At 40.9% G+C, this 22,368-nt stretch overlaps 2 protein-coding genes and 1 non-coding gene across 13 annotated transcripts in view; all 3 read left to right on the top strand.

Moving 5' to 3' along the window:
- Positions 1-12,678, top strand: part of CWF19L1 (CWF19 like cell cycle control factor 1) — a 32,198-nt gene extending 19,520 nt beyond the window's left edge. For all 4 annotated transcript variants that reach the window (XM_058697460.1, XM_058697461.1, XM_058697463.1 and 1 more), the window contains 7 exons: positions 49-189; positions 3,057-3,171; positions 3,863-3,942; positions 7,628-7,837; positions 8,679-8,798; positions 9,223-9,320; positions 12,243-12,678. In XM_058697460.1, the coding sequence (XP_058553443.1) occupies positions 49-189; positions 3,057-3,171; positions 3,863-3,942; positions 7,628-7,837; positions 8,679-8,798; positions 9,223-9,320; positions 12,243-12,387 (909 nt within the window). In that variant the 3' untranslated portion in view covers positions 12,388-12,678. The remainder of the gene's footprint in view (positions 1-48; positions 190-3,056; positions 3,172-3,862; positions 3,943-7,627; positions 7,838-8,678; positions 8,799-9,222; positions 9,321-12,242) is intronic.
- On the top strand, positions 8,331-8,478 carry LOC131493764 (small nucleolar RNA SNORA12). Its single transcript, XR_009252850.1, has one exon. It is a non-coding gene; the product is annotated as a small nucleolar RNA SNORA12 (small nucleolar RNA).
- A 2,366-nt stretch (positions 12,679-15,044) lies between the features above and the next one.
- The window catches only part of CHUK (component of inhibitor of nuclear factor kappa B kinase complex), a 42,076-nt gene continuing 34,752 nt past the window's right edge, over positions 15,045-22,368 (top strand). For 6 of the 8 annotated variants that reach the window (XR_009252520.1, XR_009252519.1, XM_058697456.1 and 3 more), the window contains exons 1-2: positions 15,046-15,225; positions 22,151-22,245. Coding sequence is in view for 6 of the 8 variants with exons in the window: in XM_058697456.1 (XP_058553439.1) it covers positions 15,121-15,225; positions 22,151-22,245 (200 nt within the window). In the remaining 2 variants the exon portion in view is untranslated. Of the gene's footprint in view, positions 15,226-22,150; positions 22,246-22,368 lie in introns of all 8 variants that reach the window. The other 2 variants (XM_058697454.1, XM_058697458.1) reach the window with 2 other exon arrangements.

Below are 22,368 nucleotides of genomic sequence, written 5' to 3'. Positions count from 1 at the left end.
AAAGGGTATTTTTCCTAATCTTATGTTTGTTTGTTTTTTCCTCCACAGTATCTTTATGCATTCAGTATTGTTCCCATGAAACTAATGGATGCAGCAGAACTGGTCAAACAGCCTCCCGATGTTACTGAAAACCCTTACAGAAAATCTGGGAAGGAAGCATCCATGGGAAAGCCAATTCCTGCCCCAGAGGTATGTTCTGATTGGGAGGTGGTATTTTCCGGGCAGGACTGCCTATTGCATACGTGCTTTTCCTGGTTATAGTTTAGCTCATAAGACCAGTTTAATCCCTAGAATCTAAATGTTTTTTTCTCCTTGGGAAATTACGATGGTGTTTAGAAAGGCTTAGTAGATTTCACGTAAGTGCAGTGTTTTTTATTGTAGCTTGGGGTTAACAGTTTCATATTTTACGTCCCTGTCTAAACTTGGCTCGGGTGTTAGCATTACGAATGTTGAGTCTTTCTTTGTCAAAGTTGAGACTTTAACTTTTCAGGCAAGGATCCAACAGCTTGGAAGCAATGTAATTTGTGATTTTATAACAGGTGCTAGCGGGTAAATAGGACTCACTCTGAAGAAATTTCCTAATAGCAGACTTTTCTGAAATTAATTTTTCCCGCATTAAAGCAAGGAGTGTCAAGTTCCCTGACTAGTATGCATTGTCCACTTTCTTAGACCTTTTTCTTTTCTTTTTTTTTTTTAAACATTTATTTACTTCTGAGAGACAGAGCGTGTAAGCAGGGGAGGGGCAGAGAGAGAGAAGGAGACACAGAATCCGAAGCAGACTCCAGGCTCTGAGCTGTCCGCAGACATGGGGCTCGAACCCATGAAATGTGAGATCGTGACCTGACCTGAAGCCAGATGCTCAACCGGCTGAGCCACCCAGGCATCCCAGACCTTTTTCTTTTTGAACAACCTCCTCATCTTCTTTTTTTAAATTTTTATTTAATTTGTTTTTTTAAATTTACATCCAAGTTAGTTATCATATAGTGCAACAATAATTCAGATTCCTTAATGCCCCTTGCCCATTTAGCCCATCCCCCCTCCCACAACCCCTCCAGTAACCCTCTGTTTGTTCTCCATATTTATGAGTCTCTTCTGTTTTTGTCCCCCTCCCTGTTTTTATATTATTTTTGCTTCCCTTCCCTTATGTTCATCTGTTTTGTATCTTAAAGTCCACATATGAGTGAAATCATATGATATTTGTCTTTCTCTGACTGACTAATTTCACTTAGCATAATACCCTCTAGTTCCTTCCATGTAGTTGCAAATGACAAGATTTCATTCTTTTTGATTGCCGAGTAATATTCCATTGTGTATATATACCACATCTTCTTTATCTATTCATCCATTGATGGACATTTTGGCTCTTTCCATACTTTGGCTGTTACTGATAGTGCTGCTGTAAACATTGGGGTGCATTTGCCCCTTCAAAACAGCACACCTGTATCCCTTGGATAAATACCTAGTAGGGTAATTGCTGGGTCGTAGGGTAGTTCTATTTTTAATTTCTTTTGAGGAACCTCCATTTGTTTTCCAGAGTGACTGCACCAGTTTGCACTCTCACCAGCAGTGCAAAAGAGATCTCTTTCTCTGCATCCTCACCAACATCTCTTGTTGCCTGAGTTGTTAATGTTAGCCATTCTGACAGGTGTAAGGGGGTATCTCATGGTGGTTTTGATTTGTGTTTCCCTGATGATGAGTGATGTTGAGCATTTTTTCATGTGTCAGTTGGCTACCTGGATGTCTTCTTTGGAGAAGTGTCTATTCATGTCTTTTGCCCATTTCTTCACTAGATTATCTGTTTTTTGTGTGTTGAGTTTGATAAGTTTTATAGATTTTGGATACTGACTCTTTATCTGATATGTTGTTTGCAAATATCTTCTCCCATTCCGTTGGTTGCCTTTTAGTTTTGCAGATTGTTTCCTTTGCTGTGCAGAAGCTTTTTATTTTGATGAGGTCCGAATAGCTCATATTTGCTTTTGTTTCCCTTGCCTCCAGAGACATGTTGAGTAAGAAGTTGCTGCGGCCAAGGTCAAAGAGGTTTTTGCCTGCTTTCTCCTCGAGGATTTTGGTGGCTTCCTGTCTTACATTTAGGTCTTTCATCCATTTTGAGTTTATTTTTGTGTATAGTGTAAGAAAGGGGTCGAGGTTCATTTTTCTGCATGTTGCTGTCCAGTTTTCCCAGCACCACTTGCTGAAGAGACAGTCTTTATTCCATTGGATATTCTTTCCTGCTTTGTCAAAATTAGTTGGCTATACGTTTGTGGGTCCATTTCTGGATTCTCTATTCTGTTCCGTTGATCTGAGTATCTGTTCTTTTGACAGTATCATACTGTCTTGATGATTACAGCTTTGTAATACAGCTTGAAGTCCAGGATTGCGATGCCTCCTGGTTTGGTTTTCTTTTTCAAGATTGCTTTGGCTATTCGGGGTCTTTTCCAGTTCCATACAAATTTTAGGGTTGTTTGTTCTAGCTCTGTGAAGAATGCTGGTGTTATTTTGATAGGGATTGCTTTGAATATGTAGATTGCTTTGGGTAGTATTGACCTTTGAACAATATTTGTTCTTCCTATCCAGGAGCATGGAATCTTTTTCCATTTTTTTGTGTCTTCAACTTCTTTCATAAGCTTTCTATAGTTTTCAGTGTGTAGATTTTTCACCTCTTTGACAACCTCCTCATCTTTTTAATTAAAGCTCAGTTTGACTTGATTGACCTGTGAGATTGTAGGACTACACCAACGCGCTACTAAGAGAGAGGAAAAGGCATTTGGAGGGCTTTGATTGCTCTGTTTTAGGCAAGAATTGCTCTATAACTTGCACTTTAACTTGCTTTTACAAAAAGATGGATTTGGTGCTATTTTGGGTATGTGTTGAGAAGTATGACTGAGAGTCCAGGCATCAGGATTAGGAAGATATTTTTCTTATCTAGAGTAGGTAGAAAGGGCCAGGAGGCAAGATAGATATGACATGGCAAGAATGTTCCCTTGTATGTGAATGGTTGACTCCTTGTCTAAAGATTAGTTTAATAACATTTACTCTTCTGCCTTTGGCCATTTCAGGAAGAATCAGCCTGTCAGTTTTTCTTTGATTTAAATGAAAAGCAGGGAAGGAAGCGTTCATCTACAGGCAGAGATAGCAAGTCTTCTCCTCACCCAAAGCAGCCTCGCAAACCTCGTAAGTATCTTGGTTCCTGAAGTCTCCTGTGTGAGCAGTGACTTATTTCAGATCTTGTGTGCGACATGGCATTGCTAAGAGAGCTTCTTCTGGCAGAGGAAAACTGTACAATGGGTCATTAAGACCAAAAATAAAATACTACTAAGATGGCCTGATTTTGAGAATGTCTGTGCTGTTCTTGAAAGAACTCTGGGGAAAGTTCCTTCCCTTCCCTGGATGTCTATAAAAAAAGGAATTTAAGGTTATTGCATTGATACCCTCTTTCTCCACTGCTTGTTTCAAAGTTGAAGAAGCTGACCTTGTTGGAGTAAACTTATTACCCAGAGTCATGTGGCGAGCCAGTGGCATAGTTGGGGCTAGAATTGGGACTCCTGACATCCAGTTCAGTGGTCTGTCATTGCAGCCTGTTGCCAGTTAAATGCTACTTTGGTCAGTATGTGGTCATCCACTTGTGGTTATCCACCTGTGAAGTGATTGCAAATTCAGAGTTTTTCTAATACAGGTTAGTTTCATTGATAAAAGTGCTGGGATCGCGGGGGTCACAGTAGAAGCACAGCAGGACCAGCTCTTTACGGCAGTGCTGTATATGAATCTTTGCAAGGTATAAAGATCAGACAAGGCTGAGTTCTACAGGGTGATTAAATGTTGGAGTGCTTGCACCATAGTAACATGTGCTTTCTTCCATATGAAGCTCAGCCTCCAGGACCTTGCTGGTTTTGCCTTGCCAGCCCTGAAGTGGAAAAGCACTTGGTGGTCAACATTGGCACACATGTGAGTTACTTCCTCGGACCTTTTACAGAGAAGGACATCCTTATTTGTTTGTTTTTTATTAACTTAATAAAGTTAAAATTTATGTATCATAAAATTTACCCACTTTAATAATTCACCAATTTTTAGTAAGCTTACCAAGTTGTGCAACCATCATATAACACAGTTTTAGAATATGTCCTTCACTCATGCCCGTTTACAGTTAATCCCCATTCCCATCCTCAGCCCCAGCCAACCACTAATCTACTTTCTGTCTCCATAGGTTTGCCTTTTCTGGACACTTCATATAAATGGAATCATACAATATGCGGTCTTTGTGTCTGGCTCTTTATGTTCAGCAGATATTCTTGAGGCTTATCCATGTTGTAGCATGTATCAGTACTTCATTCCTTTTTATTGTCAAATAGTATTCCATTCTATATATTTATCAGTTGATGGGCTTGGGGTTGTTTCCACTTTATAGCTATTAGGAATAATGCTGCTATGAACATTTGCATGCGTATCTTTGGACGTATATTTTCATTTCTTTTGGATAGATAACTAGGAATGGAATTGCTGGTAAATTTATGTTTAATTTTTTATGAAACTGCTGAGCTATTTTTCAAAATGGCTGTAACATCTTATATCCCGACCAGCGGTGTGTGTGTATGTATGTATGAGGGTTCCTGTTTTTCCACATTTCCAATATTAGTTATTGTGTGTGTTTTTGATGATAGTAATTCTCCTGTGGTTTTGTAGTGCCAGTTTCACAAGATTGCCCCCTCCCTACCTCCCTTTCTGACAAATAGGTGTATCTCCTAGGGCGATGGTTTCAGATACTTCTTGACCTTCTTACTGATTCATACTAAATAATTACATAAAAGACTAGTGATAAATTCTCAGTTATGCCTTGTAATAGAGGATATAGCTTCCTAAGAGAAGAATACCCATATCCACATTCTTAGTATGGGTAACTGGGAACCCAAGATAATAATTACAGGGTTGCTTGGTAAGCACTGAATCAAATAACTGGATGATCTTGAGAATGATTTTATTCAGGCTATGGAAACTCTGATGAATTATGTGTGTCTCACTGTAAAGTGGTCCTATTTGAGACTTCCCCAGATACTTTTCCTTGGGCAGGACTTGTTTAGATGTTGAATAATACTGGTCTTTGACCCATTTTCCTGGGATCTGTGTAGACCCTTATCGTTCTTGTTCATTCACTTAGAATGAAGAAAGCTTAGTTCTTAGGGTTACAGTTACACCCTAGTCACCTGAAACAGGAACTGGCTGTTTCTTGTGGCCTTTGATGGCAATATTTACAGACCATTTCTTAGTGTGTAGTGCTTCTGCAAAATAGAGACTTTCATCTCTTTTTCATTGATTTATTCTAATTTTGGTTTCTGAGGGTGACCATTTCCTCGACTTATCCTATCTGAGGGCCCTTTATCGTGGCCTCCTACAGACTGACCAGAGTCTCGATTTCATCATTCTTTACTTCTTTAGTCACATCTCTGTCTGCCTTTATAGTTTCAGACTGAAGAGTCCCAGTCTTCTACATTTAAATTTTTGTCTTGATTATCGGCACACTCCCCTGTCTCTAGGGGGAGCCCTAATGGGGTCAAGGCCTGTGACCTAATTGGGTCATGGAGTCTGTGGATGAACTCTTCAGTGGGAAGAAAAGCAAACTTGAAGTTTTTGGTTTTACAGGAACGCCCTTTATGGATTATCTCTCTTGGCCCTTGTTTTCCTCTTTGGATTAGTTCATGCCATTCTTCTCGCCCATACAACTTGTAAGGTAGGCAGGCTTTGGACTGCCTTCTGTTTGGGAAGCTTCAATAGTTCAAAATGGCACACAGGGGAAGAGAGATTTGGAATAGGTGACTTAGCTCAGGGCTGCTGTAGGCCTCAGGGAAAATTGATCTTTCCTTTCCATTCACCTTTTAATTGCCCAGGGTTATTATCTAGCCTAGGGTATGTGCATAGGGGATGATCAAGGAAACCTTTTTCCTTTTCACCTAGGCCTGAAGCTGGAGAGGCAAAAAATATCTCAGGTCTTATTTGTGGCCCAGCCCAGCACTGCAAGTAGGAGGCCATATGAAAATTTTAGCCTAGAGCCTGTCCAGTATTCAAGTCTGCACTTCATTGCTCTTACATTGCTCTTTGTCTAGTAGAAACTTCTTGGGAACCTCTGGGACCTTTGGGTGTCTGGCAGAGGATTTAGAATCTCCTCCCTGCAACCATTCCTCTTGATCTCCTCTCACTACATTTTTGTCTTGGCTTTCTCTGTCTTTGCTATGCCTTCCTCAAGGGATATACATGGAACTGTGCTAATGGCCCATGACCACAAACTAGTAAAATGAGGGAAGCGCTGCTAAGAGTCCAAAATAGTTGATGTATTTTACTTATGGGAGAAACATTTATTCAGGTCTTATTTACACATTTTTAGAGATAATTCAAGTACAGAACAAAAGGAGAGAAATTGAGAGGAGGAGGAGATTGGGCAAATATGAAATTGTTCACAAGAACTGGGAGGTACCGCATTGGGGCAAGGGATGCTTTTTAGTCTGGACTAGAAACCTGGTTGTTACAATAAGAAAACTGATGTTTATGGTAGTGACCCTTTGACATAAAGAAAAGGCTTGAAGACTCAGGCTTCAAGAGTAACCTAAAGCATACAATCAAAAATAGTTGTAAAAATGAAGAAAATGAGCACTTAATGAAGTTTCAATGAACCTTAGTCATCTGGAAGATTAAGTTTGTAGATGTGCTTGGTCCTCTATGCCAAGTAAATCAAGGATGATCATGCTGTAGTTTGTTTCTGATACCTCTTCTGCCCTTCTATTAGATTTTCTCAGTGTTAATAATAAATTACTCCTTCCTTCAGTTAACTTTGAACTCACAGCACTAGAAGGAAATGTCAGATTGTTTTTTCTAAAGCTCTAGTACATTCACCTGCATTGATATTCACTGGCCATTTCTCTACTCATAATGTTTTCCTTTCAGAGAGTGTCTAAGTGTGGAGAAGTCTTGCATGTTTGGTTTTGACAGAGATAGTTTTAGTTGCTGTTTAGCTGCTGACATCCACTGTTGGGAACCATGGTTTTCTACCTCTTTGGATATGTCCGAGTTTGAGGTTTCTGCTTCTTCCTTCCACCCCATTAGGTTATATGTTTGCTTTAATTTTGTAGAAGTTAGGCAGCAGCTTAAGGCTGTAGGGACACTGGATGCTAATCATGACATCTTAACCTTTTTTGTGAGCCCAGAGGGTGTATTTAGGAGTGGGGTATGGGATTCGATGTTAGCATAGGGAAAGTGGTCATTTTGAAATCAAGTGGTGTCTTTCTGTGGTTGAAGGCCATAATAACTGAAAAATTGTTTTCCAGGTTGGAGCCTGGGAGGCCGACTATTTGTTGTTCTGGTCTCCTTAAGTTTTGGGGGTTTTGAAGCCAAAAGCCCATTTGTGTGCCATTCATTTGCTCCCAGTTCATTTGATAGCTGGATAGAGATTTGTTACATCTAATCTTCTTCATCACCAGGTTCTTGTTATAACTTCTAAAAGCAGGTTTTTAACGTCAGAGAGTTTCTGTTAATAGCCTCTCAACACTTTTCCTACACCCTCATGCTCACTCTTTGTATAGGCTTTTCTCCCTGAAGAATCATACCTGTGGCATTGGTATCTTGATTCTGTGTGCTTTCTCTTTAGTGCTACCTTGCCCTGGCCAAAGGAGGCTTATCTGATGACCACGTCCTCATCCTACCCATTGGGCACTACCAGTCAGTGGTGGAGCTTTCAGCTGAGGTGGTGGAAGAGGTGGAGAAGTACAAGGTGACACTGAGGCGGTTCTTCAAGAGTCGAGGGAAACGGTGTGTTCTGTTTGAGAGAAATTATAAGAGCCATCACCTCCAGCTACAGGTAGGTGGTCTCCACCCAGGAACTTGGAAGGACCCTATGAGGACATGGATGTTGGCAAATATTTAAATGACATCTATTATTTATTATTGAATATTTAAATACAGGATTCCAATCTGAAATGAAATACTTAAAATTTTAATATTTAAATGTTTAATATTGAAAATACCTACTACAAATTTTCATATTAATATTTGAATAGTGTTCATTTAAAAGGTTAAAGAGTCTCTGGTAATAAATCTAGAGATTCCACAGGGAAGTGCATGGTCCGTATGAGTGGGCCAACACAGTTAGTAAGTGCTTTGTTTAGAAAAGGAAGGGATAGTTGAGGAAGACTTCAGGAAACATTTGGGCCTTGTTAGGTAGAGTTGGAACAGAGTAGGTATTTGTGTGAGGCCCAGCATAAGTGAAGTCTTAAAGGTGAGAAATAGTCCCAGAGCTTTGATGGGGCTATCAGCTCAGAAATTTGGGGACTGTTTATGGATAATTTGTTTGTGGTTGTGGTGGTTTTCTTTCTGGCACATTTGTTAAATTTTCAAATGGGCCTGACGCTGCCACATATATTATATAGGAGCTGGCAAGGGCTTGATGACAGAGAGATCTCTCTCTAGCCTTTCCTGCATCAGGGATTGGCTCCCACATGTGGCAAGCTATCTCATAAGTTTAAGTCCTTACAGACAGGCTGACACAAGCCTGGCTGGCTTGAGGAAAATCTCTGCTGAGGGGTATTTGTCCACCCCTGTGATGGATTTGCTACTTCTCGGGGACTGTGCAGGAGGCACTTCTTCTCTGGGACCTGTACAAAGAGTTTCTCCTATCTACCCGCCTCACCCCCCCACCTCAGGTCATTCCTGTGCCACTCAGCCGCTGCACTACTGATGACATTAAAGATGCCTTCGTTACCCAGGCAGAGCAACAACAGATAGAACTGTTGGAAATCCCAGAACACTCTGACATCAAGCAGGTAAAACAGGAGGGGAAGGACGTTCCGGGAGTAGTAAAAATGCGGTTTCTGATATGTCGAGCCTGAGGTACTATCAAGGCATTCCAAAAATGTTCAATAGGCAGGTAGACAGTTTGGACCTAGGGCATGGGATGCTGATTAGACTGGTGATGAGGATGGCATTAAAGCAATGCCTTAGTCATTCCTGGGAAGAGCAAAAAATTAGATCTTTCCTAAGGCAGGAACTTCGAAGTTCCACCGGGAGGATCTTCATATCTTTGCAAAACTCTGTTCCACTAAGTACCTTGGGGTCTGTACTGTTCACAACCTTTTTCTTGGACTTCTGGACTGAATTTGTTGCCAAATTAAAGCTTAAAAGAGATGAGCTAGGTTTCACATTTTTAAAGTACTATGATATGTACTCATACAACTCTGTTCACTCTAGATTGCACAGCCAGGAGCAGCATATTTTTATGTTGAACTTGACACAGGAGAGAAGCTTTTCCATAGAATTAAAAAGAATTTTCCTTTGCAGTTTGGAAGGTTTGTATACTTTTCCTTATTTTAAATGTATTTTCCCGAGATCTATTATGAACAGATTAGTGGGCTGCATAGACAGTTGAATAAAAAGCCAAATAGGAAAAAAAAAAAAAAAAAAGCCAAATAGGAAACAATCCTTGCCCCAAGGAACCTTGTCTTAGGGCAAGTCACATATTTGCTTACGTGGCAGTAATGTAGTGCAGAATGTGAAAAGTACCGTAACAAAGTTCTGAGGAACAGTGGACTTTAGAAATTCAGAAAAGGGAGAGTTATTTCTATTTTGTGAAAGGCTTTAAGAAAAGGTTGACACTGAGCCTGAGAGATTTAGAGGGCAAATGTCGGGGTGTGGGCCTTCTAGCCCAAAGGACTGAAGTGCTACCGTTAATTGAGCATATGTACTGTGCCAAGAGCTTTACACGCATTGCCTCATTTAATCTTCCCAATTCTGTAAGGTAGGTACTGTCATCCCACTTTACCAAAATGGAAAATGAGGCTCTAGAGCTGTATCCGTAGAACTTGCCGTGATGGAAATGCTTTATATCTGCACTGTCCTATACAGTAATCACTAGCCACATGTGGCTACTGAGGAACTAAATTTTTAACTTGATTTTAATTAGGATTAAAATTTAAATTGCTATACCTGGCTAGTGATTCCTGTAAGTGGACAATATGGCTCTAGAGGGATTAGGTAGCTTGCCCCTGAGCACATATGGTAGGTTCGAACCCAGGTACGTTGATCTCCTAAACATGAGATTTTAACCTCCTTATTCTGTAGTGTCCTAAGGCCTAGATGAGGCTTCATTTATGTTCCTCATATCAGACAGAACATGACTGTGAAACCATGTAGGGAGTGGCGTCAACTAGGCTGACAGAAGACAGAAAGTTGCTGGCTAGAAAGAATAGAGTATGGAGAGCAAAAAATGTGAAGATAGAGTATGGAGAAGCAAAAAGATGTGCAGAACAGGTTATGTGATGCTATTGTCTGATGTGTAGTTGTTTCCTTCCCTAGTTCAAACTGAGCTTTAGGGTGCCTGCGTGGCTCAGTTGGTTAAATGTCTGACCGTTGATTTGGGCCCAAGACATGATCTCATGGTCATGAGATCGAGCCCTGTGTAGGGTTCTTTGCTGGGTGCGGAACCTGCTTGAGGCTCTCTCCCTGTGCTCCTCCACCACGCTCTCTCTCTTAAAAAAAAAAAAAAAAAAAGAATTGAGCTTTGAGTCAACTTTGAACCCTTCTTGGACTAACTTGGGAAGCCTCCAAGAGACTGCTACCATTGGGTAAGTCCAGGAAATACAGTTATCTACATTTTCAAAGAGATACTGATAAGTGAGAGTAGGTATGATTAGGGACTTCAAACATCTGACATTATCTTTTGTTGTTGCCTTAGCAACAGATGCAGATGTGGACACTGATGCCATAGGCACATAATTGCAGATACACACTGGCACCTAAGCCCGCAAGAGAGATTCTCTGAATGATTTTGTGCTCATGTTAGTTTGTTGTATTTTCAACATTGACTATTTTTCAAAATACCAGTATACAGTTATATAGCATTTTATAGTTAACAAAGTACTTGAAAAGACATTTTTCTCCCCGCTGTATAAGAGAGGTGGTTCTGTCTTCATTTTATAGGTGAAAAGTAGGCTCAAGCTTGCCCAGGGACCTAGAACTTGAGCACAGATCCTGTAACTTTTAGAAAACTCGTGATTTATTTTGGCTGTCCTGAGCCAAAGGTGGACACTTGACTAAGCCACTCAGATGCCCCTAAAGATTTTATTTGTTGGGCGGGGGGGGGCACCTGGGTGACTCAGTTGATTAAGCATCCCATTCTTGATTTCAGCGCAGGTCATGATCTCATGGTTCATGAGTTCGAGCCCTCTGTCAGGCTCTCTGCTATCGGCACAGAGGCCGCTTCGGATCCTGTCTCCCTCTCTCTCTGCCTCTTCCCCACTCACACTCTCTCTCCCTCTCAAAAATAAATAAACAATTAAAAAAAATCATATCTACTGAATTACGTTTTTAAAAAAAAGATTTTATTATTTTAAGTAATCTCTACATCCAGTGTGGGCTCAAACTCACAACCCTGAGACCAAGTATTATACACTCTACCGACTGAACTAGACTAGCCAGGTGCCCCAAATAGAGTTATTTCTAATATATCAAAATGAGTAAAAAAATAAATAAAAATGTAGAGCAGTGACAATTAGAAGGTAACCTGTATGTGAGTGTATGTGTTAGTATGTAGTTGTTCCTTAGCCTTGAGAGCCAAGATAAGTTGTTGTTGACATTGAGCCTGTGCTGTTGTGCCTATATATGCCTGAGTCCTCTAGGAGAGGCAGAAAGTCAGTGAGATAGGATACTAGGCCTGATCTGCACCATGCCCTCAGCAAACTCGTGTTCTAATTGGGATGACAAAACTAGAGTTTAAGACAAGATCTATTCATAACTTGTTTGGTGCCTGGATTGTGTTATCTCCATACCTCACAAAACTTTATTGTGCATTTCATAGGTGAGGAAATCAAGACTCAGCAATGAAGTAATCCGTTCAAGTCAGAGACAGCAAGTGGTTGAGCTAGGAATGGAATTAAGCCTCTGATGTTCCTGACACCAGGGCCTGTCTTCTTTGTACTGTGTCAGTATTGCTACTCTAAGTACGAATAATGTAGTTCCAAATTGTTGAAGAGAGAGAGAAATAAATAGGGTTTGAAGGTTTAGGAAGGAGGTAGGACCTGAGCTGGTCACTTAAAATGAGTAATATTTTGATAGAATAGCAGGGATGGCGCTCAGGGCAAGAGAAAATGGTCTGAACAAAGAAGAATTTGCATACCTTCTTTGGGTAATGCTGAGGAGAGCTCTCTAGCTGGAGAGAATTAGAGAGAGGAGGGCTTCTGGCTAATACTGTCCATTTTTACTTATTTCTGCAGGGAGGTACTGGCCAGCGAAGCCATCCTTAATATTCCTGACAAGTCTGACTGGAGGCAATGTCAGGTCAGCAAGGAAGAGGAGGAGATGCTGGCTCGCCGCTTCCGGAAAGACTTTGAGCCTTTTGACTTTACTCTGGATGACTAAGCAAAGGGAAAAGGCGCTTTATGAACTTGACAGGAAGAAGTAGTAGCCTGTTTTTAAAAGAACTTACAGTCTCCCATGGGGACTGTTTCTCTGCCTCTTTTTTGTGCATTCCCATGGAACCTACCTGCAGCAAGAGGCCTAAGATTGAATATTTTTTTGAAAATATTTCTAGGATGAAAATCCTGTGTTAAAATAAGCATGTCTGTCTTCCTGCTCCAAGTACAGCTTGTGTTAATCAGCATTTTCAAAACCATTTAAACTATCAAATAAAATCCAAATGCTTTTCCACGATGGGAATCATTTTATGTTCATATTACCTATACCACTGAGATGAAGGGGTGTGTGTGTGTGTGTGTGTGTGTGTGTGTGTGTATAATATGGTCTGGGGCTTTAGGCCAGCTGTTATCCCGGGATCTAACAGGTGGCTTCTCCCTGAACAGTCAAGGGTGAAGAAGGACCCAAAGCCTTTGCCATTTTTGTCTTAAAACATTCATCTTATTGATATAAAAGAGCTCTTTCAGCCCTTTAGCAAATACTGAACTCCTATGTGCCAGGCATTTTTCTAGGTTCCAGGAGTATGGTCATGTCCCAACATGGTCCCTGTTATCCCAGAGTTTACAGTCTAATTGGGAAGAGAAGGGACAGATTTTAAGAAAAGAAGTTCTGCTTCTTTGGATGTGTTGAGTCATAGTATGTTGTCAGGCAGTTCTAAACGCATGGAGACCTGGGTTGGTGATAGTGCGTGGGGATCATCAGGGTATAGGCCGTAGCTGAAATGATGACAATGATGAAAATAAGGGTGAGTACAGTCCTAAGATGAAGACGACTCCTAAAACGTATCCATGTTTAGGGGGTCCTTGGAAATAGAGTGATCCACAAGTACATGGAGAAGAGAGAGGGAAAGATCACAGGGGAATGCTATCTCTTGGAAGCCAAAAGAAAGATAATTGTTCCTTTATATTGGGACATTTATGGCCCAGACAGTGTTAATCCTCAGAAAATGTCTCTGAGGTAAGTATTGTTACCTCCATTTTACACATGAAAAAACAGACTCTCAGAGTTGGAAGATCATGAAGCCTGATGCTAACCATCCCAGGATTTAAAAACAAGCTATGCAGCATCCCTGAGAATGGGGATGTTCAAAGAGTGAACTATGAGAAACAACCTGGTTCCTGCAAATATGGCTATTTTATGGTCAGCCGCTCATCAGTATCCTCAGGTCCTCAGCATCCCTCCCTAGCTTTTCCAAGCGAGTGTTCCAAGAATTTGGCCCCACCAGTGGAGATCAGACACACTCCCATGCCAGCTTGCAGTACACCTAGCAGACAAAGGGCTTTACACTGTTAGGGGCAATTGGTACTACAATTATCTGTGCAGTCTGCCCAACTCCATGTTTGGGAGGTACCATTTGCCATCACTTCCACATCTGATACTCCAGCTCCATGGCAACTAAGTACATGTGGGCCCCCAGAATCTGCCACCACACGTAAACAGCATGACATGGTTTGTGCCATGCAGTGCTTGACATTCGGGTTGCACTATTCAGGGATTCTGAATGAGTAGACGCATGTACTCTGCCAGAAGCCAATTCAGTGCTTTCAGAGCAGCCAGCAACACTGGTGTGGTGTACATGCTGTATCCACCTTTATGCATCTCAGGATATGACTGACATCTGTTGTGACACAATTGTGGGTCACAAAATGTTAATTGGAGTTTAAGTACTGAGATCACCACACGTGGGGCTGTGCAAACCATGGTCCAAGCGCACATGATCTCAAAGGGGTTCAAATGACCACCTAACGCAACTGATAACAGTTCTCTTCAGAGAACTGGACTCCACCCTGATTGTTATACTTGGAGTGACCGACTAGATCCCCAAGTTCTGTGAGGCTGAGGCATATGACCGACTCAGTGAAGATGGAAAGCTGGTTCTTCTATGCTACAGCTATCCACCACTGGGAAGCACTTCTTGTTCCACCAGCAGCATTCCTGAAGCTTGCCTCTGAAGCCCTGCATCACACATCAAAAACAATCCCGCAATGAGCAACTACCGCGCTGGCAAACCCATAAATGGAAGACTGCTTGACTGCAAGTGCTGTGAGGAATTTAGGGGAAAGCTCCGGAAATCAGGAGTTACATTCTTTACTCAACAACAGCGTCACATCCTTGTCTTTAGTGATTTCCTGGAACAGGTGTACAAAGAGCTGAGCCTGACTTGTCTATGGCAGATGATCAGTCATTAAAAAATAAAAGGACTATAAAACTTAATGCATCAGTGGGCCTACTAGTGCAGGATTCTTTCTAGTTTTTCGGATTCCGCAACATTTGAATCATTGGTGGTTTTTGCCAACGCCAGTTCAGCGGGTGGTGGTTGGAGGATAGATGGCAGAGGTTTGAAGAAAGGTAAAATGTACACGGGGTGGAGACGATGTGAAATTTAGAAAATGACTTGAAAGGATTGGACAGCTTATGGTTTTGAAGACTCGAATAACAAGTGGGTTCTCTCAGCCAGGAAAATGCCCAGAGGGCTTAACGGATTGAAGCCGACCTCCCACACTCCCTCTCTGGTCGCTAGCTGGCCCGCCTCCGGGAGAAGCCGGGGTAGAGCTTTTCCTGTGGCCGTTACCGGAAGTGACGCATACTTCTCGCGAGAAGAGAGACGCGCGAGCCTCGGCGGCCCGGAACCGGCCTCGGAACAGCGGCGGAACCTGAGGTCGCTTGCCCTCCCGCCCCATGGAGCGGCCCCCAGGGCTGCGGCCGGGTGCGGGCGGGCCCTGGGAGATGCGCGAGCGGCTGGGCACCGGCGGCTTCGGGAATGTCTGCCTGTACCAGCATCGGGTGAGGTGGGGCGCGAGAGGGAGCGGCGGTGGGTGTTTGTCAGAGCGTCTTTGGGACACAGTGACACTCAGTACATGAGGGATTGTCGGTGAGCCTTTGGACAGCACTGTGGTCCGGTGAGCCTGTGTGAGTGAGTGTGTGATACTGTGCTTGCGAGTCTGGTGACTGAGTCCGAGGTTGTATCTGAGGTCCTGGGTCAGTGTGTGTGAGATAGAGCTCTGAGGGGGAACTTTTGGTACGGATGTCAAGATGTGAGAAATTGTTTACCGGGTGTGACGGTGCGTATGTGTGTCTCTGAATGTAGAGTGCCGGGGTGTGCGAGGCAGATGCACATAAGGCTTTGTATTGTGAGCACGAATGGGTGAGGAAGGGGGCTGTCTGTTGGAATGTGCGTGTTCATGCGTGTGCTTGGAGGCTACTTGATATCTGTAGGGGTTTGGAGTAGACAAGGAAGGTTTCATGGTGGGTCCCCAGTTAAGCTTTTGGAAGCATCGGGTAGGCTTCAGATTTGGGGATGCCTTCTGGGTAGGGAACAGTGTGAGGATCAGCTGGTGAAATGATCATGGCTTCCTAAGGGAAGGAAGTAGATTGGGTGTGAGGTGCTCTAGTGGGTGGAAGACAGCTAACATCAGACTCAAGAATTTTGCTTTGATTTAGTTGTAAATGTTTAACCATTGTAGCAGCAGTTAATAATCATGTTTGAGCTATGCATCTTTCGACATACCTATAAAAGCTATGAACCCTTTCCCCAGAAAAATGAGCAATTGCACATCCCCACCACCTAACGCATTGCCCTTTGAGGAGGGTCATGCTCTTCTGAATAACGTATAAACCTTTTAGAGATATAGACCCTTGACTAATAATCCTTGCAGGATAGCCTTTGTTTTGTCATCTGTAAAATGGTTATAATAATTATGTACATCATGGGTCTGTTTGAGAGTTAAATAAGATAATGTTTGTAAAACTAAGTACAGAACCTGGCCTAAGATAAGCCCTCAAATGTTAGCTCCTGCTGCTGCTGTGTTGTTACTATTATCATCATCTTAACCGTTATTAATGGACCTTAAAAAAGGAAATGTCCAGATAAAAGTGGTGTTCCTGGAAGTGTTTGTTTGTAAAAGGTAAATCTCAGTGAAAAACATGGGACAGGATGAGCAATGAAAATATTATTAAAATGTTTGCAATCGGCCTGTGAATAGAGACTTGAATTCAAGATTTGCTGTCTTAAGGAGTGGGGGGGGGGGAGATGGGAGTATCTGGGAGGAATAGACATGCTTGTGGGGCACAGTGGCAAATGTCACTGATAGAACTGAGGAAGTTTTGGGGCGCCTGGGTGGCGCAGTCGGTTAAGCGTCCGACTTCAGCCAGGTCACGATCTCGCGGTCTGTGAGTTCGAGCCCCGCGTCAGGCTCTGGGCTGATGGCTCGGAGCCTGGAGCCTGTTTCTGATTCTGTGTCTCCCTCTCTCTCTGCCCCTCCCCGTTCATGCTCTGTCTCTCTCTGTCCCAAAAATAAATTAAAAATGTTGAAAAAAAAATTAAAAAAAAAAAAAAAAGAACTGAGGAAGTTTTGTGAAGCAGCTTTCTAGATTGAGCATAGGAGGCAATCTTGGAGAGAGGGAGAATGGGAGGTGGAGGACTAAGGCATTAAGCACTTTGACAGCAAGATAAGCAGTAAATTTAATAATTTGCACCGTCAGAGAAGACATAAGGCACTCCAAGAGAGAAGGGGGAGCCAAGTACTTCCAGTGGAATGTTGCCTGTGGCCTTGTTATCTAAGCCTGGTCATAAGAAAAGAAAAAATATATGCTTATTAGCATGCTTTTGTGACTGCTTTTCTTGGTCCCTGACTGGGGATAGATCAACACAGCACTTTTTTAACAAAGTTGTGGTAAAGTATATAATGTAAAATTTACCGTTTTTAGCTATTTTTCAGTGTACAGTTCAGTGGCATTGAGTACATTCATGTTGGTGTGCAACCATCGCCACCGTCCATTTCCAGAACTTTTTCATCTTACCAAACTGAAACTCTGTACCCATTAAACAATACCTCCCCATTTCCTCCTTCCCCTGCCAGCTAGCAATCACCTTTCTACTTTCTGTCTCTATGGAATTCACTACTTTTTTTTTAAGTTTATTTATTTATTTTGAGAGAGAGAGAGAGAGCGCGCACGAGCACAAGAGCAAGCAGGGGAGGGGCAGAGAGAAAGGGAGATAGAGAGGATCCCAAGCAGTCTCTGCGCTCCCAGCACAGAGCCCGACATGCGGCTTGAACTCACGAACCGTGAGATCATGACCTGAGCTGAAACCAAGAGTCGGACGCTTAACCAACTGAGCCACCCAGGTGCCCTAGAATTCATTACTTTCTAAATGGAAGAGATTTGGGTTCTTCTAGAATCTTAGAAATCTCTCAGGAACTTTCCACGTGTCTAGACTGGCCCTTCCCCCAAACTGGGACATTTGATGCCTGGGCCTATAGTGAAAAGAGAAGAAATACTCTGTGCTAACAGCATCATTACTTTTCCAAGCCAGACTTAGAATTGGCCCATAACAAATTTCGAGATCCTTGGGTTTTAGTAGAAGCCACATCTCAGTATTTTATCTACATCACTTAAATCACAATGAGGAAGAGAAAAGGATATGAGATGGTTTATTTATCTGATTATTATGCTGGGTGCTGAGGTCAACAAAAGTAGTATTTGCTGCCCTTAAGTAGATTTCAAGTGTAGTGAGAGGGGCAAATACAGAAACACTCAAGTACAATGTGGTAACCTATATAACAAAGGTATTTATAAAGTTATATGGAAACATGACAAAAATAACCAAAGAATTCTTCCTAGGAAACAGAGTAGCACTTCTCAAAGTGTATTTGGAAAAACTAATCCTGTGAAATGCTTTGAAAAAAGGATACTGTGGTCAAATACATTGGGTAAATGCTGCATGTACTATTGTTTCATTTGGAGAATCATAATCCACATTAGCATCTTAAAAGCTCTGAGAAATATTTTACAAACTAATTTAACTTTGTATTTTCCAATTTTTTATTGTGGTAAAATAGAAATAACGTTTACCATTTTTGCCATTTTTAAATGTACAGTTCTGTGGCATTACGTACATTCGCATTGTTATGCAACAGTCGCCACTATCTGTCTCTGGAATATTCCCATTTTTAAGGGCTTAATGTTGTTCATGGTTGTGCCGCATTGTCTCCATGGTGGTAAAAGCTTACATGGGACCCAGCTAGAGCCAGGTGCCTGCTCAAAACAAAAGAAAGATTGAAGGGAGTGAGGACTGTAGTTAGGCTAGATTGTAGTGTGTCCCAATTCCTTTCTTCTTTCTCTGTACATGGACTGTTTTATCTCTAGCTTGTTCCCCTCACCATCCCTCTGCTCCCATTTAGAATATCCCATACAACCTATATCTTGCTTCCTCATCCGTATACTATATTTTTTTTCCTCCTGTTTGGTCCTGACTGCTATTCCTGGGCTGCATTTTTACTGTTGCCAGAATGTGATGAAGTCTGGCTGTTCCCTGTAATGTGCATCAGGTTGGACTTAATTTCAGTCAGAATTGGCTAAATGACTAGGCCAAGGCAAGAGCTATTAGGTTCATTTTATAGTTATAGAAACAGAAGTATAACCATTGTTAGTATTTTTTAACTATCATTTGAAATGTAAAGATTAGGAACAAATTTTGGAGTTGTTGTTGTTGTTAGGTTTGGTCATATTAAAACTATTTCTTGCTGGTAAGGCCAGGTAGCCCTGAATTATCCTTTTCATTCCAGTTATGCTGAAGGCTGAGGCCCTTGTTAGCTATTTTGACTAAGCCCAAAAAGGAGTTTGTTGGGGAGACAAGTCTTTGTAATTTTCTAGCTGTATATAGGAGACAGTGTTCTAAAGAGAGAGACCTGTAATGGGATCAGCCTCAGTCACTTCGCTTGTGTGCTTTGATGTGTTTGAAATTTGATTGATTTTTTTTCTTCTCAAGCCAACTTAAGACCTCAGAGTCTCACTTTTCATAACTTGTAACTTTTCTGAGTATTTCTAAACAAAAATTGTTAGTTCCCTAAGTACCTTGGTGACAGGTGTGACTTTTTCTTAAATCGCTGAAAAAAGTGAAAGAGGTTTGAGTTCACTCTATAAAGAAGTGTTCATTTAATTCTTATTAAAATCTTCAACTCTAAATATGTTAATACAAGAGGACTTTTCTTTTTTTTCCTCTGAGAGAAAAAATGTATATGTCTGTCTGATATTCTTGGGCATTTGACCTGTTAGGATTTTCTCTCCTGTATTTAAAAAAAATTTTTTTTATTATGTTTTTAATTTTAATTTCAGTATAGTTAACATACAGTGTTATGTTAGTTTCAGGTGTACATTATAGTGATTCAACAATTCTGTACATTATTCAGTGCTTATTATGATGTGTACTCTTTAATCCCCATCATCTATTCCACCCATCCCTCCACCCACCTCCCCTTCTAGTAACCATGAATTTGTTCTCTATAGTTGAGAGTATGTTTCTTGGTTTGTCTTTCTTTGCTTGTTTTGTTTCTTAAATTCCATATAGGAGTGAAATCATATGGTATGTGCCTTTCTCTGACTGACATTTCATTTAGCATTATATTCTCTAGCTCCATCCATGTTGTTGAAAATGGCCAGATTTCATTCCTTTTTTTATGACTAATATTCCATTGTATACCACATCTTCCTTATCCATTTACCTATTGATGGACATTTGAGCTGCTTCCATAATTTGGCTATTGTAAATAATGCTGTAGTAAACATAGGGGTGCCTGTATCCCTTTGAATTAGTGTTTTTGTATTTTTGGGGTAAATACCCAGTAGTGGAATTACTTCTTCGTAGGGTAGTTCTGTTGACTTTTTGAGGTACCTCTATACTATTTTCCACAGTGGTTGCACGAGTTTGCATTCCCACCAACAGTGCACGGGGTTTTTCTTCATCTCCTTGCCAATACTTGTTGTTTCTTGTGTTTTTTATTTTAGCCATCCTGACAGGTGTGAGATGATATCTCATTGTAGTTTTGATTTGCATTTCCCTGATGATGAGTGATGTTGAGCACCTTTTCACATATCTATTGGCCATCTGTGTGTCTTCTTTGGGGAACTGTCTAATCATGTCTTCTGCTTATTTTTTTTTGGGGGGGGGCTCCTCCTCTGCTTATTTTTTAATTGGATTATTTGTCTTTTGTGTGTTCAAGTATATCAGTTTTTACATGTTTTGGATACTAACCATTTATCAGATATGTCACTTACAAATATCTCCTCCCATTCAATAGGTTACCTTTTAGTTTTGTTGTTTCCTTTGCTGTGCAGAAGCTTTTAATTTTGATACAGTCCTAATAGTTTTTTCTTTGATTTATTTCCCTTTCCTCGGGAGACATCAAGAAAAATGTTTCTATGGCTGATGTCAGAGAAAGTACTGCCTGTGTTCTCTTTCAGGATTTTTATGGTTTCAGGTCTCACATTTATGTCTAATCCATTTTGAATTTATTTTTGTTTATGGTGTAAGAAAGTGGTCCAGTTTCATTCTTTTGTAACTGTCCAGTTTTCCTAACACCATTTGTTGAAGAGACTATCTTTTTCCCAATGCATATTCTTGCCTCCTTTGTCGTAGATTAATTGAGCATATAATCGTGGGTTTATTTCTGGGATCTTGTTCCATTGATCTATGTATGTATCTATGTATCTATTTTTGTGCCAATAGCATTCTGTTTTGGTTACTGCAGCTTTGAATATAACTTGAAATCTGAAATCATGATACCTCCAATTTTATTTTCATTTTTCAAGATTGCTTTGACTATTCAAAGTCTTTTGTGGTTCCATACAAGTTTTAGGATTATTTGTTCTAGTTCTATGAAAATGCTGTTGGTATTTTGATAGGGATTGCATTAAGTCTGTAGATTTCTTTGTGTAGTATAGACAATTTAACAATATTTGTTCTTCCAGTGCATGGGCATGGGATGTCTTTTGATTTCTTTGTGTTGTCTTTAATTTCTCTCATCAATGTTTTATAGTTTTCAGAGTACAGGTCTTTCACCTCTTTGGTTAAGTTTATTCCTAGGTATTTTATTTTTGGTGCATTTGTAAACGGGATTGTTTTCTTTCTAAAAAAATTTTTTTTAATGTTTTTATTTTTGAGAGAGAGGTAGAGCACGAGTGGGGGAGGGACAGAGAGAGAGGGAGACACAGAATCTGAAGCAGGCTCTAGGCTCTGAGCTGTCAGCACAGAGCCCAATTTGGGGCTCAAATCCATGAACCATGAGATCATGACCTGAGCTGAAGTCGGATGCTTAACCGTCTGAGCTACCCAGGTGCCCCTAAACGTGATTGTTTTCTTAATTTCTCTTTCTGCTGCTTCATTATTAGTGTATGGAGATGCAACAGATTTCTGAATATTGATTTTATATCCTGTGACTTTACTGAATTCATTTATTAGTTATGGTAGGTTTTTTTTGTGGCATCTTGAGGGTTTTCTGTGTATAGTATCATGTCGTCTGCAAATAGTAAAAGTTATACTTCTTCCTTGCTAATTTGGATGCCTTTTATTTCTTTTTGTGGTCTGATTACTATGGCTAGGACTGTGTTGAATAAAAGTGGTGGGAATGGACATCCTTGTCTTGTTCCTGACCTTAGAGGAAAAGCTCTCAGTTTTTTCCTATTGAGTATGATGTTTGCTGTGGATTTTCATATTATGGAGGCTGAGGTGAAGGTCAGTTTTAAAGCATTGGTTTAATCGACTCAGTGTTTACCTAGCAAAAGCATGACTCAAGAGTGCCTTGGATAAATCTGTTTAATTAGTAAAGCTAAAGAGTTTTGTTTCCCCAGATTGGCATGTCTTTGATGACAAGCAAATCTGCACAAGAACCTAATTAATATATTTTTCTATGTTGATTTTCTATTTTGGCAGGAACTTGATGTCAAAATAGCAATTAAGTCATGTCGTGTAGAACTAAGTACCAAAAACAGAGAACGGTGGTGCCATGAAATCCAGATCATGAAGAAGTAAGTGTATTTGATGACTTATATTTCCCTAGTTCTGCAGCCTAGCCAGATGTCACCATAGGGAACGAGGGTAGAAATACATTCTTCTCAGGATCTTTTTGGGAACATATTTTTTTTCTTTCT

This window comes from Neofelis nebulosa, chromosome 13 (assembly GCF_028018385.1).
Source record: "Neofelis nebulosa isolate mNeoNeb1 chromosome 13, mNeoNeb1.pri, whole genome shotgun sequence".
NCBI lineage: Eukaryota > Metazoa > Chordata > Mammalia > Carnivora > Felidae > Neofelis > Neofelis nebulosa.
Note: the sequence above shows the minus strand (reverse complement) of the source record. Positions and strands in the feature narration are given on the sequence as shown.